Source organism: Coregonus clupeaformis, chromosome 31, assembly GCF_020615455.1.
Source record: "Coregonus clupeaformis isolate EN_2021a chromosome 31, ASM2061545v1, whole genome shotgun sequence".
Taxonomy (NCBI): Eukaryota; Metazoa; Chordata; class Actinopteri; order Salmoniformes; family Salmonidae; genus Coregonus; species Coregonus clupeaformis.
In genome coordinates, this window is record NC_059222.1 from 18,269,709 (window position 1) to 18,283,978 (window position 14,270).

At 39.9% G+C, this 14,270-nt stretch overlaps 1 protein-coding gene across 3 annotated transcripts in view; it reads right to left on the reverse strand.

Moving 5' to 3' along the window:
- The window catches only part of LOC121547676 (F-box only protein 11), a 40,672-nt gene extending 27,738 nt beyond the window's left edge, over positions 1 to 12,934 (reverse strand). For 2 of the 3 annotated variants that reach the window (XM_041859057.2, XM_041859056.2), the window contains exon 1: positions 12,377 to 12,928. In XM_041859057.2, the coding sequence (XP_041714991.1) occupies positions 12,377 to 12,464 (88 nt within the window). In that variant the 5' untranslated portion in view covers positions 12,465 to 12,928. Of the gene's footprint in view, positions 1 to 12,376 lie in introns of all 3 variants that reach the window. The other variant, XR_005996539.2, reaches the window with a different exon arrangement.
- Between the last annotated feature and the right edge of the window lie 1,336 nt (positions 12,935 to 14,270).

Genomic DNA, 14,270 nt, shown 5'->3' on the forward strand with positions numbered 1-14,270 from the left:
TTGCAATCTATATGGGACGGCTGTCAATCCTTTGGTCCTTAAGTGAAACTGATATACTTTTTTATTTATCACAGTTTTCCTTAACCAATTATGTTCTTTAATGCAAGGCCGACAGACAAGTTCCTTACTTTCTCCCCCTTCCACTTTCCTCTTCCACTTTTGCGGTAAGGCTGCAATTATTTGGTTGTAATTTTGGGTAGAGCAGACATTTCCATATGTTTTTGTTAGCTGCATGTGCGACATACTCCACCAGTCCTACCGATGATATCATTTACGAAGATTATACAAAGGTTATATATTATATTATATTATATAAAGGTTTTTTGTCAATTAGTATATTTGAATTTAACCACAATATTTGTTGCATTATTTGTTCTGTCGTTTCTGGCTTGTTTTAGAAATAGTGATATTTGGGAGATGATTTCCTTTTCATATAACTGCAAATGAGTTGTTGTAATCTGAATAAAGGGAAAAAGGCCTTTCTTGAACATTGGGTGAGACAATCTTACTAATTTGCTTGAGAACCAGTTCGGATTTACAGTGGGGAAAAAAAATATTTAGTCAGCCACCAATTGTGCAAGTTCTCCCACTTAAAAAGATGAGAGAGGCCTGTCATTTTCATCATAGGTACACGTCCACTATGACAGACAAATTGAGAATGTATTTTCCAGAAAAGCACATTGTAGGATTTTTTATGAATTTATTTGCAAATTATGGTGGAAAATAAGTATTTGGTCACCTACAAACAAGCAAGATTTCTGGCTCTCACAGACCTGTAACTTCTTCTTTAAGAGGCTCCTCTGTCCTCCACTCGTTACCTGTATTAATGGCACCTGTTTGAACTTGTTATCAGTATAAAAGACACCTGTCCACAACCTCAAACAGTCACACTCCAAACTCCACTATGGCCAAGACCAAAGAGCTGTCAAAGGACACCAGAAACAAAATTGTAGACCTGCACCAGGCTGGGAAGACTGAATCTGCAATAGGTAAGCAGCTTGGTTTGAAGAAATCAACTGTGGGAGCAATTATTAGGAAATGGAAGACATACAAGACCACTGATAATCTCCCTCGATCTGGGGCTCCACGAGATCTCACCCAAGATCTCACCCTGTGGGGTCAAAATGATCACAAGAACGGTGAGCAAAAATCCCAGAACCACACGGGGGACCTAGTGAATGACCTGCAGAGAGCTGGGACCAAAGTAACAAAGCCTACCATCAGTAACACACTACGCCGCCAGGGATTCAAATCCTGCAGTGCCAGACGTGTCCCCCCTGCTTAAGCCAGTACATGTCCAGGCCCGTCTGAAGTTTGCTAGAGTGCATTTGGATGATCCAGAAGAGGATTGGGAGAATGTCATATGGTCAGATGAAACCATAATATAACTTTTTTGGTAAAAACTCAACTCGTCGTGTTTGGAGGACAAAGAATGCTGAATTGCATCCAAAGAACACCATACCTACTGTGAAGCATGGGGGTGGAAACATCATGCTTTGGGGCTGTTTTTCTGCAAAGGGACCAGGACGACTGATCCGTATAAAGGAAAGAATGAATGGGGCCATGTATCGTGAGATTTTGAGTGAAAACCTCCTTCCATCAGCAAGGGCATTGAAGATGAAACGTGGCTGGGTCTTTCAGCATGACAATGATCCCAAACACACCGCCCGGGCAACGAAGGAGTGGCTTCGTAAGAAGCATTTCAAGGTCCTGGAGTGGCCTAGCCAGTCTCCAGATCTCAACCCAATAGAAAATCTTTGGAGGGAGTTGAAAGTCTGTGTTGCCCAGCGACAGCCCCAAAACATCACTGCTCTAGAGGAGATCTGCATGGAGGAATGGGCCAAAATACCAGCAACAGTGTGTGAAAACCTTGTGAAGACTTACAGAAAACGTTTGACCTGTGTCATTGCCAACAAAGGGTATATAACAAAGTATTGAGAAACTTTTGTTATTGACCAAATACTTATTTTCCACCATATTTTGCAAATAAATTCATAAAAAATCCTACAATGTGATTTTCTGGAATTTTTTTACTCATTTTGTCTGTCATAGTTGACGTGTACCTATGATGAAAATTACAGGCCTCTCTCATCTTTTTGAGTGGGAGAACTTGCACAATTGGTGGCTGACTAAATACTTTTTTTCCCCACTGTAAGTATAACTTTTGTATGACTGAAGCTTTTAGTGATAGGTCTAATGCTTTAATATTTAATAATTTCTGTCCTCCGAATTCATATTCATTATATAAATATGCCCTTTTAATTTTGTCTGGCTTGCCGTTCCAAATAAAATTGAATATTTTTTTCTCATATAATTTAAAAAACTGTTCGCTAGGCGTAGGCAAGACCATAAGCAAATAGGTAAACTGGGATAATACTAAAGAGTTAAATCAGGGTGATTTTTCCACAAATTGACAGGTATTTTCCTTTCCATGGTAGTAAGATCTTATCTATTTTTGCTAACTTTCTATTAAAATTCATTGAAGTGAGATCATTTATTTCCTTTGGGATATGTATTCCGAGTATATCCACATCACCATCAGACCATTTTATTGGTAAACTACATGGTAATGTAATTTTTTTATTTTTTAGTGTTCCAATACGTAATATAGTACATTTGTCATAATTTGGTTGTAATCCAGAGAGGTTAGAAAATGTATCTAGATCCTTTATGAGGCTGTGGAGGGATTCTAGTTGTGGATTTAAAAGAAAACATGAATCATCAGCGTACAATGACACCTTTGTTTTTAAGCCCTGGATTTCTAATCCTCTGATATTATTATTGGATCTGATTTTAATAGCTAACATCTCGATGGCCACAATAAATAGATGTGCCGATAGTGGACAACCTTGTTTCACTCCGTTTGACAGTTTAAAACTTTCTGAGAAATAGCCATTATTTACTATTTTACACCTAGGGTTACTATACTGATTTTGACCCATTTTATAAGAGATTCTCCAAATTTGAAATGCTCCAGGCATTTATATATAAACCCCAGTCGAACTTTATCAAATGCCTTTTCGAAGTCTGCTATGAATAGCAGGCCTGGTTTCCCATATGTTCCATAGTGTTCTATTGTTTCCAATACTTGCCTTATATTATCTCCAATGTCTCTTCCATGTAAAAAACCTGTCTGATTAGAATGAATAATATCCGACAATACCTTTTTAATTCTATGTGCTATACATTTTGCATCACAACACTGAAGTGTAAGGGGCCTCCAATTTTGTAAATGGACTGGATCTTTATATTTTCCACTTGTATCCTGTTTCAGTAATAATGAGATCTTCTTGAGTGTCAGATAATCTACCATTTACATAGGAGTGGTTAAAACATGCTAATAACGGTCCTCTTAGTATATCAAAAAAGGTTTGGTATACCTCGACTGGTATGCCATCCAACCCTGGAGTTTTCCCAGACTTAAAGTCTTTAATTGCACCCAGAAGTTCCTCCTCTGTAATTTCACCTTCACATGAGTCTTTCTGTGTGGCTGTTAATTTGACATTATCAATAGAAAAAAAATCTCTACAATTAGCTTCAGTTAGAGGAGATGGAGGCGACTGAAAAGAAAACATATGCTTAAAGTACTTTGTTTCTTCCTTCAAAATATCATTTGGTGAATTATGGGTGACTCCGTCAATTGTAACCAGTTTCATTAAGTTATTTTTGGTAGCATTCCTCTGTTGAAGATTAAAAAATAATTTTGTGCATTTTTCCCCATATTCCATCCAGTTTGCTTTATTTTTATAATATATTACACTTGATCTTTCTTGAATAAGTTTCTCCATTTCTTTTAGTTTTTCCTCTAATTTATTGTGAGCCTCTATGTTACAGTTTTTATTGCCATCTATCTGTTCTGTTAGACTTTCTATTTCCTTTCTTAGTATAAACTCTTTTGACCTAAATTGCTTTTGTTTTCGAGATGAGTACTGAATTGCATGGCCTCTAAAGGCACATTTAAAGGTGTCCCATACAATAAGGGGATTCGCTGTACCTATGTTATGTTGGAAAAAGTCAGTTATAAATTCCTTTGTTCTAATTATAAATAATTTATCATCCAATAGGCTTTGATTAAATTTCCAATATCCTCGCCCACGTGGAAATTCAGTAAGAGTATGGTATATGCCTATTATATGATGGTCCGACCACATTCAGTCCCCATCAACACTTTTTTTTTTACTTTTGGTGCCAACGAGAATGAGATAAGAAAGAAGTCAAGACGACTAGCTTGATTCAGTCTCCGCCATGTATATCTCACTAGATTAGTATATTTAAGCCTCCATATATCTACTAGTTCTAATGTATCCATGACATTCACAATTTCCTTAAGAGCATGTGGGTGATTGTTTGTGGTGTGATTTCCTTTACGGTCCATTGAGCTATTTAAAACAGTATTATAATCCCCCACCATAATAATATTGTCTTGAATTGCTTGCAGGGTTGATAATTTATTATATATATTGTCAAAGAATTGTGGATCATCATTATTTGGTCCGTAAAGGTTAATGAGCCATATCTGTTTATGGTGCAATAACATATTTAAAATAATCCATCTACCTTGCGTATCTATTTTGACAATTTGCACATTCGGATCGAAATTACTATTAATTAATATCATCACCCCTTTTGAATTTCTTTGCCCATGAAAGAAGTATATCCCCCCCATTCTTTTTTCCACGCTACTTCATCTCAAATTGTTGAATGAGTTTCCTGTATACAATAGATATTATATTCCTTCTCTTTGAGCCATGTAAATATTGTTCTTCTTTTGTTATTATCAGCTAAGCCATTACAATTATAACTGGCTATACTTATTTCACCATACACCATAATGAGATAGTTGAAGTATGTTTAGGCGGATTACCAAATGGAGACATTTGGGTAGATTTGGGCACCATCAGTGCCATTTGACTTTTATCAGGTACCAGACAGCAAAAGGCATTTAATTTCACTAACATATCACACTATATGTGTACATTCCATCAAAATACAACTGTTTTGATGTTGTTTCCCATGTTCTCCCAGACCTCTATATGTGTTCCCATTGAAATAAACCATACAATGGGAAAGTTTGACTCCAAAATGAGCAGATTTATTAGAAACTATAAACAACAAATTTAAAAACAAAAATTACACACATCCCAAAACTATAAACAATGATATGGTGTCCTTGGGTGGGTTGTCACACAAAATGTAGACCCTTTTTTCTCTTCTCTATTATGCCACCTATCTTCTTCTTCCTCCCCGACTCTTGGAGTGGCAGGCCTACCTCCACCACGCTGACTTGGATGCGCTGACTTTGAGAAAGCTTTTCCTTTTCTTTTGGGTTGAGGGCTCTTTACAGGGGACTCAGTGTCCGATGAAGACCGTGGCCGAGGGAGGGGAGCAGAAGTGCGTTGTCTAGACAAGCGGCCAGGCTGAGGAAGAGGAGGCTCTGCCTGAGGAAGGGGAAGCTGTGGCTGAGGAGGCAGATGCTCTGGTTGTGGCTCATACCCCTATAACCATCTTCACTGTACAAACAAGACAAAAGAGAAAAGAAAATCATGACTAAAACACACTTGTATTCATTCATTGACAAATCTGACTCAAAACAGTCAGATATCTAAAATAAATAGTTAGAACTATGAGAATGTTGACTTAAGTGATAATTCAGTGACAATAAATAATACACATAGCGTTCTATTGTAAATCAATTTGCGCGTGGGCCTCTAGGCTAATCTAGCTGGCGCTAACTTACGTTGAGCTTCAGTTACTCAAATAGATATTTTAGAATGTATGTTTTGTACTCATACAATAAATTAGTAATAGTAGTATTAGAAGTAATAAATAACAATGGGATTACATACTCTTCTGATGCTTGAGTAGGGCCCTGGACACGATAACCTTTGTTCTCGTCGTTGGGGTCTGGTTCGTCCGGTCTAAGCAGGTCCTCATCGTCTGATTCAGAGTCAATGGGGATACATGGAGTCCAACTTTCATCTGTTACAATTAATAACGCCTCTGTAACTGTATATTTGTTACTAGAGCCTGCCATATTTGAATAAACTTTGCGTTTTACCTCCGAAATTCTAGTGTTGTTGTGCGCTCTGCGTAACCGTGCATAACGCAGCAAGTCAACTAATATGAGACAATGAGGTGCGCACTTGGATATTTCAACAACCGGTTGGTCGATTTTGACATGTGACCCCTCTATCGAAAGCTCTGGATCTGTAGAATTAAATGAGAACAATGACAAACCACGAGGATTGCATCATATATCCAGAAGATGGCGACAAAACAGTGCCTGTTGTGATTGAACCAAACTACTGACTTCATCTTCAAACACATTGTTGGCCATGTAAAACGATGGAAACTCATTGAAATCGACTCGGAATGAGAGAGAGACCCTAGAGTATCTTTTCAAGTGGTTTTATTCGATCAGACACTACTTTTGGTAACAGAAACAACAAAGGTAAGACGCAGTTTGTTGTTGTGATAAAAAAAATGGACGTTTGTTATTGACGTTCTTTGATTAATACAGTGGGGGGAAAAAGTATTTAGTCAGCCACCAATTGTGCAAGTTCTCCCACTTAAAAAGATGAGAGAGGCCTGTAATTTTCATCATAGGTACACGTCAACTATGACAGACAAATAGAGATTTTTTTCTCCAGAAAATCACATTGTAGGATTTTTAATGAATTTATTTGCAAATTATGGTGGAAAATAAGTATTTGGTCACCTACAAACAAGCAAGATTTCTGGCTCTCACAGACCTGTAACTTCTTCTTTAAGAGGCTCCTCTGTCCTCCACTCGTTACCTGTATTAATGGCACCTGTTTGAACTGGTTATCAGTATAAAAGACACCTGTCCACAACCTCAAACAGTCACACTCCAAACTCCACTATGGCCAAGACCAAAGAGCTGTCAAAGGACACCAGAAACAAAATTGTAGACCTGCACCAGGCTGGGAAGACTGAATCTGCAATAGGTAAGCAGCTTGGTTTGAAGAAATCAACTGTGGGAGCAATTATTAGGAAATGGAAGACATACAAGACCACTGATAATCTCCCTCGATCTGGGGCTCCACGCAAGATCTCAACCCGTGGGGTCAAAATGATCACAAGAACGGTGAGCAAAAATCCCAGAACCACACGGGGGGACCTAGTAAATGACCTGTAGAGAGCTGGGACCAAAGTAACAAAGCCTACCATCAGTAACACACTACGCCGCCAGGGACTCAAATCCTGCAGTGCCAGACTTGTCCCCCTGCTTAAGCCAGTACATGTCCAGGCCCGTCTGAAGTTTGCTAGAGTGCATTTGGATGATCCAGAAGAGGATTGGGAGAATGTCATATGGTCAGATGAAACCAAAATAGAACATTTTGGTAAAAACTCAACTCTCTCATCTCTCATCTCAAAAGGCCTCTCTCATCTTTTTAAGTGGGAGAACCTGCACAATTGGTGGCTGACTAAATACTTGTTTTCCCCACTGTAGTTTAGTGAGTGTTGGTCATAGAGGAACACGGCTATCAATGTTGGAATCTGTGAGCTAGCAGCTTTTGAATGGTGTATCGTTTGTGTAGATAGGTTAAATACTTTATCTGTCTATGAATATACGGGCATGCACGGTTTCAAAATACAGTACTGGTTTTGCTATATGCTTATATATTTGCTTGGAGTCTGAATATTATTTAATTTGGGCAACAACAGTTTAGCTAGATTCACAGTTGAGACGCTTCTCGTTCCAGTAGTGTATAACATTCAGGTATTCACACGTTTAAAAACCGTACTATGCCATTGTTTGAGATTGCGGGAGGAGTACTCCGGATATGGGGAACCTCGTGATGAAGAGGTTAATGAGGAATGCTTTTCCAACAGTCTTGAAGGAGTTCCCAAATATGCTGAGCACTTGTTGGCTGCTTTTCCTTCACTCTGCGGTCCAACTCATCCCAAACCATCTCAATTGGATTGAGGTCGGGTGATTGTGGTGGCCAGGTCATCTGATGCAGCACGCCATCGCTCTCCTTCTTGGTCAAATAGCCCTTACACAGCCTGGAGGTGTGTTTTGGGTCATTGTGCTGTTGAAAAACAAATGATAGTCCCACTAAGCGCAAACCAGATAGGATGGTGTATCGCTGCAGAATGCTGTGGTAGCCATGCTGGTTAAGTGAGCCTTGAATTCTAAATAAATCACAGACAGCGTCACCAGCAAAGCACCCTCACACCATAACACCTCCTCCTCCATGCTTTACGGTGGGAACTACACATTCAGAGATCATCCGTTTACCTACTCTGCGTCTCACAAAGACATGGCGGTTGGAACCAAAAATCTCAAATTTGGACTCATCAGACAAAAGGACAGATTTCCACCGGTCTAATGTCCATTGCTTGTGTTTCTTGGTCCAAGCAAGTCTCTTATTCTTATTGGTGTCCTTTAGTAGTGGTTTCCAGGCTGTGTAAGGGCTATTTGACCAAGAAGGAGTGTGATGGAGTGCTGCATCAGATGACCTGGCCTCCACAATCACCCGACCTCAACCCAAATGAGATGGTTTGGGATGAGTTGGACCGCAGAGTGAAGGAAAAGCAGCCAACAAGTGCTTAGTATAGGTGGGAACTCCTTCAAGACTGTTGGTAAAGCATTCCTCATGAAGCTGGTTGAGAGAACGCCAAGCGTGTGCAAAGCTGTCATCAAGGCAAAGGGTGGCTACTTTGAAGAATCTCAAATATAAAATATAGTTTGATTTGTTTAACACTTTTTGGGTTACTACATGATTCCATATGTGTTATTTCATACAATGTAGAAAATATTAAAAATAAAGAAAAACCCTTGAATGAGTAGGTGTGTCCAAACTTTTGACTGGTACTGTATGTATGTATGTATGTATGTATGTATGTATGTATGTATGTATGTATGTATGTATGTATGTATATATATAAATAATTGAGAGTCTGCTGTTCCCTGAGGAGGGAATGAATCCTATGACAAGAGTTGGGTGGGACACAACAGATGAAAGAAGTTCAGAGTCCCTTGTAGAAATGTTACAGCCTTCTAGCAATTTTGCACAGAGCCTTCTGACAAGGCAGAGGAGGATATTTTGATTGGCTAAAACATTCAAACAGCTGTGTGGTGCTATTGAGCTTTCCCTCTGATTAGATTGTCACATGTAAAGGGCAATGCAGTCCATTTGGAGAACTATTCAAACTACATAGTAGGCCTATACATGAAACACATAATAAAATGAATGCCCCATCAAAAAGCTAACATCAGACCATATATTAAAAATGGCGAAGATCAATTTCTGAAACGTATTGCCCACTGTCTGCACAATCTAATGTGTTTGTTTATGACAAAATATTGTCCTACAGTTAACCTCTGACCTGGCTTGTACACAACACACTTTTTACATCTCCTGCTAGCACCCAGAGGACTCAATTAATTTGAAGTGACTGCAGACCGTTTACCTTCAGCAGGTGAATAACAAAAGGTTGATTCTGCCTGGAGGATCCATAACGTTTGAGTCCATAGCCTAACTGTTGCCAACCAAAACCACCCCAGCTGGGAGCTCCTAGCTCCAGCAAACTGTCTGTTGCTCTGGTAGCAAGGCTGCTCTCCCAGGCTACTAGTCCAGTAACCACTACAAACACTGTCTCTGCCTCGCTCACTATAACGTCAGTGCATCCCACACAAATGGCACTAAAGTAACTAACTCATTAGGCCTAATAGCCGTACATATAGCCTATTCAAAACACAGTATACAGAAAAGCCAACCAATTACCTGCTGTTGACAAACAACCTTTACAAAGGACATGTAGTGTGCCGCGTTGTGCTCCACCTTTATTTTAGAACAAAAAAATGCATCCTTACTGGGAGAAAAAACAAGACCAGAGTTCAGATCATGGGGATTGTGGGGAGGAGACAGAGTAAAGACCTCAACAGGAAGAAGCTGTTTTCACTTAATAAAGACAGCCTAACAAAAGGGTCTAGCTGCATTGTTCCTGTCATGGTTCCTGTGCGCCACTAGTTAGTAATCCAACTGATCAATGGAAATGGGCAGTAGGGCCAGGACAATGACAGTATTGTAATGTTTTTTCCGTGGCAAAAATGAAAACGCGAAGCAGAATACACTCTTTGGTCCTTTAAAAACCTGCTGTATGTAAAATAGTGTGCTATAGCTTGGAAAAGAAATAAATGTGACTGTGGATGACAACATAATGTTTGTTTCCAACATTAGGGCTGTTTTCCTAAAGAAGTAAAATCCGCTCCTTGTTTTGTTTCCTTGCCATGATACTAACGAGTATCGCGATACTGGTATCATCCTGGCCCTAATGGGCAGCAAAGGCATAGGGGTAGTCTTAAGACTTTGCCAACATCTGTAAAATAACATTTCAGGTCTTTAGGGTACAAAAACAAAGTAGGCTCTAATTTAATAGGATACCATGGATTGGGAAAAGTTTAAGAGGTGGCAGCATGACCAAAAACAAAGCAAAACAGCGTTCCTCTCTTTCAGGCCAATGAAGAACGCAAATGTCTATATGTAGGCCTGTAATCTGTAGTAGAGCACGCTCAGATCACAAATGCCAGCATCAAACATTCTTATTCCACTTCATAGCTATGTTTCCCTAAGGCTGCGTTTAGACAGGCAGACCAATTCTGATATTTTTGAAAAAATATCAGAATTGGCTGCCTGTCTAAACGCATCCTAAATACTTAATTAGGAGATTACACATTAGTACAGAGGGCCCTCTTTTCTAACAATTGGAGGTAGTAGTATCTAAAAAGGATGTGGTAGTATGTCTCTGCTTGGTCATGCTGTCACATGATGAGTAACCCATAACGTATACCCAATTTATTTCAGATGTAAATGGCTGCATTTACACAGGCAGGCCAAAACTGATATTTTTACCCACTAATTGGTCTTTTGACCAATCAGATCAGCCCTTTTGCCAATAATTGGGCAACAGCCAATATAGCCCAGCTAGCTAACATTACACATCCCTCTTCACTTCAGAGGCCTCAGACCACCATTTGAACAGCTGCCTCAACTAACGTGACTTCTATGGCTTATCCTATAACTGATCATACAGACGTTAATTTCTGCTGTTAGTCAGACATTACATAACGTCGCTGGCAAATTGACTCAAATCTAGCTAGACCAAGCCAAATGAAAATCACCTAGCTAACATTAGCACCAGAGATATTAGAGACAGGAGTATGTTAGCACTCACAAAAAGCTCTACTGACCGTCGGTCGCAGGTAAATGTCCCTTGCTTTTATAAATTAGCTCGCTTTGTCTGAACATCAGCTGTCAATTTACCGATAATGAGACGAATTTCGGAGATTGTCGCACATAGAACCTAAAACATTGTTTACATTTGAAAGGTTAGCTTTCGTAAGAATGCCTGGTTACCCCATTGTGTGCCTTGGGACACAACGCCGGTGGGTGTCCGACAGTCATAGATGCTAATCTAATCCCAACACAGCCAGGCCTTGGTGACTGAAGGTGGTGTGAGACGCCGCACAGACAATCGATTAGCTATTGTAGCTAGCTAATTTAGATGAGTCAAGCGAATTTAGCTAGCTACTAGCTGTCTATGCCAACGAAAGTAGATGTTTGCCACAGCGAAAACGTGATTTATTCAAATCCTACTAACTAGTTATTTTTCTACTATTTGTTATGTGACTAGAAACAGTAGCTAGCTAGCTGCATTAGCTAGATGGCTAACGTTAACTACTGTTAGCTAGCAAACCAGCCAACACAAATCACAACTCCAGACAAAACGCAACTTTGGTTAAACTAGTATAATGGGGAAGGCGTAGTGTCGACAGGAAACAAGTACAATTGGCCTCTACATAATGCGCAAATATAACAATTGCAAGTCTGTACTTTGATAATTTCCAAAGTGTTATTCAAACAAAGGCGTAGCTAGTTGGCTAGCTAGCCGTCTACGGATAACGTAATGTGTTGCCAATTTGCTCGTTACGTTAACGTACTACTAGTTAACTTAGCTGGCTAACTTGAGTATGCCAGTAAAAACTAACGTTAGCGGGATTAGAAATAGAAAGAAAAACATCCGCAAGACACTCGGGGACTAACCATTATTTTCCACGATCTATGATCTGTAACGTTAGCTAGTCAAGATCAGTAAGGATTAGTTTAGGTCTAGGAACAAACCAAGCCAAACAAAGCGCGGCCTTAGGGAATGCGGACAGCGCAAGATGCCTCGGTGTTTCCTACCGTCTCAACCGACAGGGAAAGATGTTTTCAACCCTAATTTTGAAAATCAACCTACATTACTCAAATGTTTAACTCGAGTCAACAAGTCACCGAACTAACGCATTTCTGAAAAGGTTTGAAATGGAGCCCAGTTAGGTTAGTAACGACATTAAATGCATTACCTCTTTCCTGGTTGTTCCTTTCCGGCTGTACCGGGCGCGGCCTCGACACTCGCCTGGGTCTTCTGCTGGTTGCTCTGACGGAGTTCATTTGGGGTGTTTAGAAATTTTTTCTAAATTCGAACCCTTCGCTACAGTTGGAACGACGTCTAAGCACGCAATCTAAAATGTTTTTTTCTTAAACATTGCTCAATAAGTCACCCCTTTCCTGCGGCTCGAGAAAAAAATATATATTTGCGTTGCCCCTGCAACCCTTGCTCAGCTCAGTTTTGCAGTTGCAGGAGGAGCCATTAGCGCAGAGACCGTCCGACAACAAGAACATTGAACATCAATCACATGGGAAGAACTTCCACCAATAGCGCATCGTAGTTCGCCCTTTTTTTTTCTTGCTAATGCAAACATGAGTGTGTCTAATGTCTGAAAATGACAGGCTGAGAATAAAACAAGAAAGTGTATTAGGGCTCACTTTACCTCTGAACTATTATTGCTATGATTAGCCTACTGTAGCCTAATCATCACGATTATGTGTGTTAGTACTGGGCTGGAACCAAACCCTGCACACCCTGTGAATCTCCTGTTCAGAACAGTCTTTCGAGATATATAGACAATCATCTGTACGGGGGCTAGTAGCCCACAATAGGGCCTGAAGAACAAAGGCATATATGGCTAATGAAGCCCAAGCCAGGGGCTATAGGCCTACTCCATTTCAAAGTAATATTTGTCAATTCATCTGATATCGGAAAATATAATTAGTCAATGTGGTTTCCTTGTCTGAAGTAGAAGCCGGTATGGGTTTATTATTACAGTCCTGACATATCTGACACAATGCCTTGCATAACTATGTCTAAACAAGCACCTGATTGACTCCTGTGGGATAGACTGGATGACCCTTTTCTTTACTCACTGACAACACAGGATTGTGCACAAGATTTGGATTACAGGCCAGCTAGAGGGGTCATCAAATCAGGGCCCCTCATAAGAATTGAAATATCAATATGGGCCCCCCACAATTGTCAAAGATATCGACGTCGGGCACCCCAAGAGTCAATGTGTAATTGGAACCCTGAGTTTGTGTGCCAATGCCAGTCATTGACTCAGTGCTTAGAAGTAACAAATCAGCCTATAGACAGACGTCACTACTCCTGTACAAGGTCTTTCTCACAGCTCAGCTGTATATGTAAATAAGAGTAATAAAAACATACTCTATCAATCACCAGTGTTGAACTTCACCTCACAGCTGAGGTCTCCTCTGTGGTCAGCTGTCATTACTCTTAGTTCCTGACTGACAGCTGTATAGACCACATGTTGTGTGGTTGGTGGCTGGCTGAATGTGACCCAAATGGCACCCTATTCCCTATTTAGTGCACTACTTTTGAACAGGGCCCATAGGTCATTTGGGATGCAGACACTGATGGCCATGGCAAATGGTGTCTGTAAGTAATTGGCATCTCTTGAACTACAACAAGAGGTGGCCACATTTTATGCATAGGGTTGATGGGTCTCTCTGACTGAGCATATCCAGCAGCAGTGCTAATTCTGAGCTCTAGTGTTGATTATTGCGAGAATGCTCAGGTCTCATTGAATGCTCTTTGTACTTGTGTATTCGTCATAGTATGGCAAACATTCTGAAAGTTAGATATTGAGGTTCAATAACTTTATTCAATGGGTAGTTTATTTGTGAAATTGCTGAACAAAGCTTATTCGTGATTCAATATTTCAGTGAAATAGTGAACATTCAAGTGTTAATGTGTGGGACCTTGAATGCAGTGTTTCCCCCATATTCATTTAGCAGTGGCGGGTCGCTGCAAAATGTGTAGAATTGCAGGAAATTATCTTTGAAACTGGATAATCTTTTTATCTCAGCCCCATGGCAAAATGTGTAGAAATGCAGGAAACG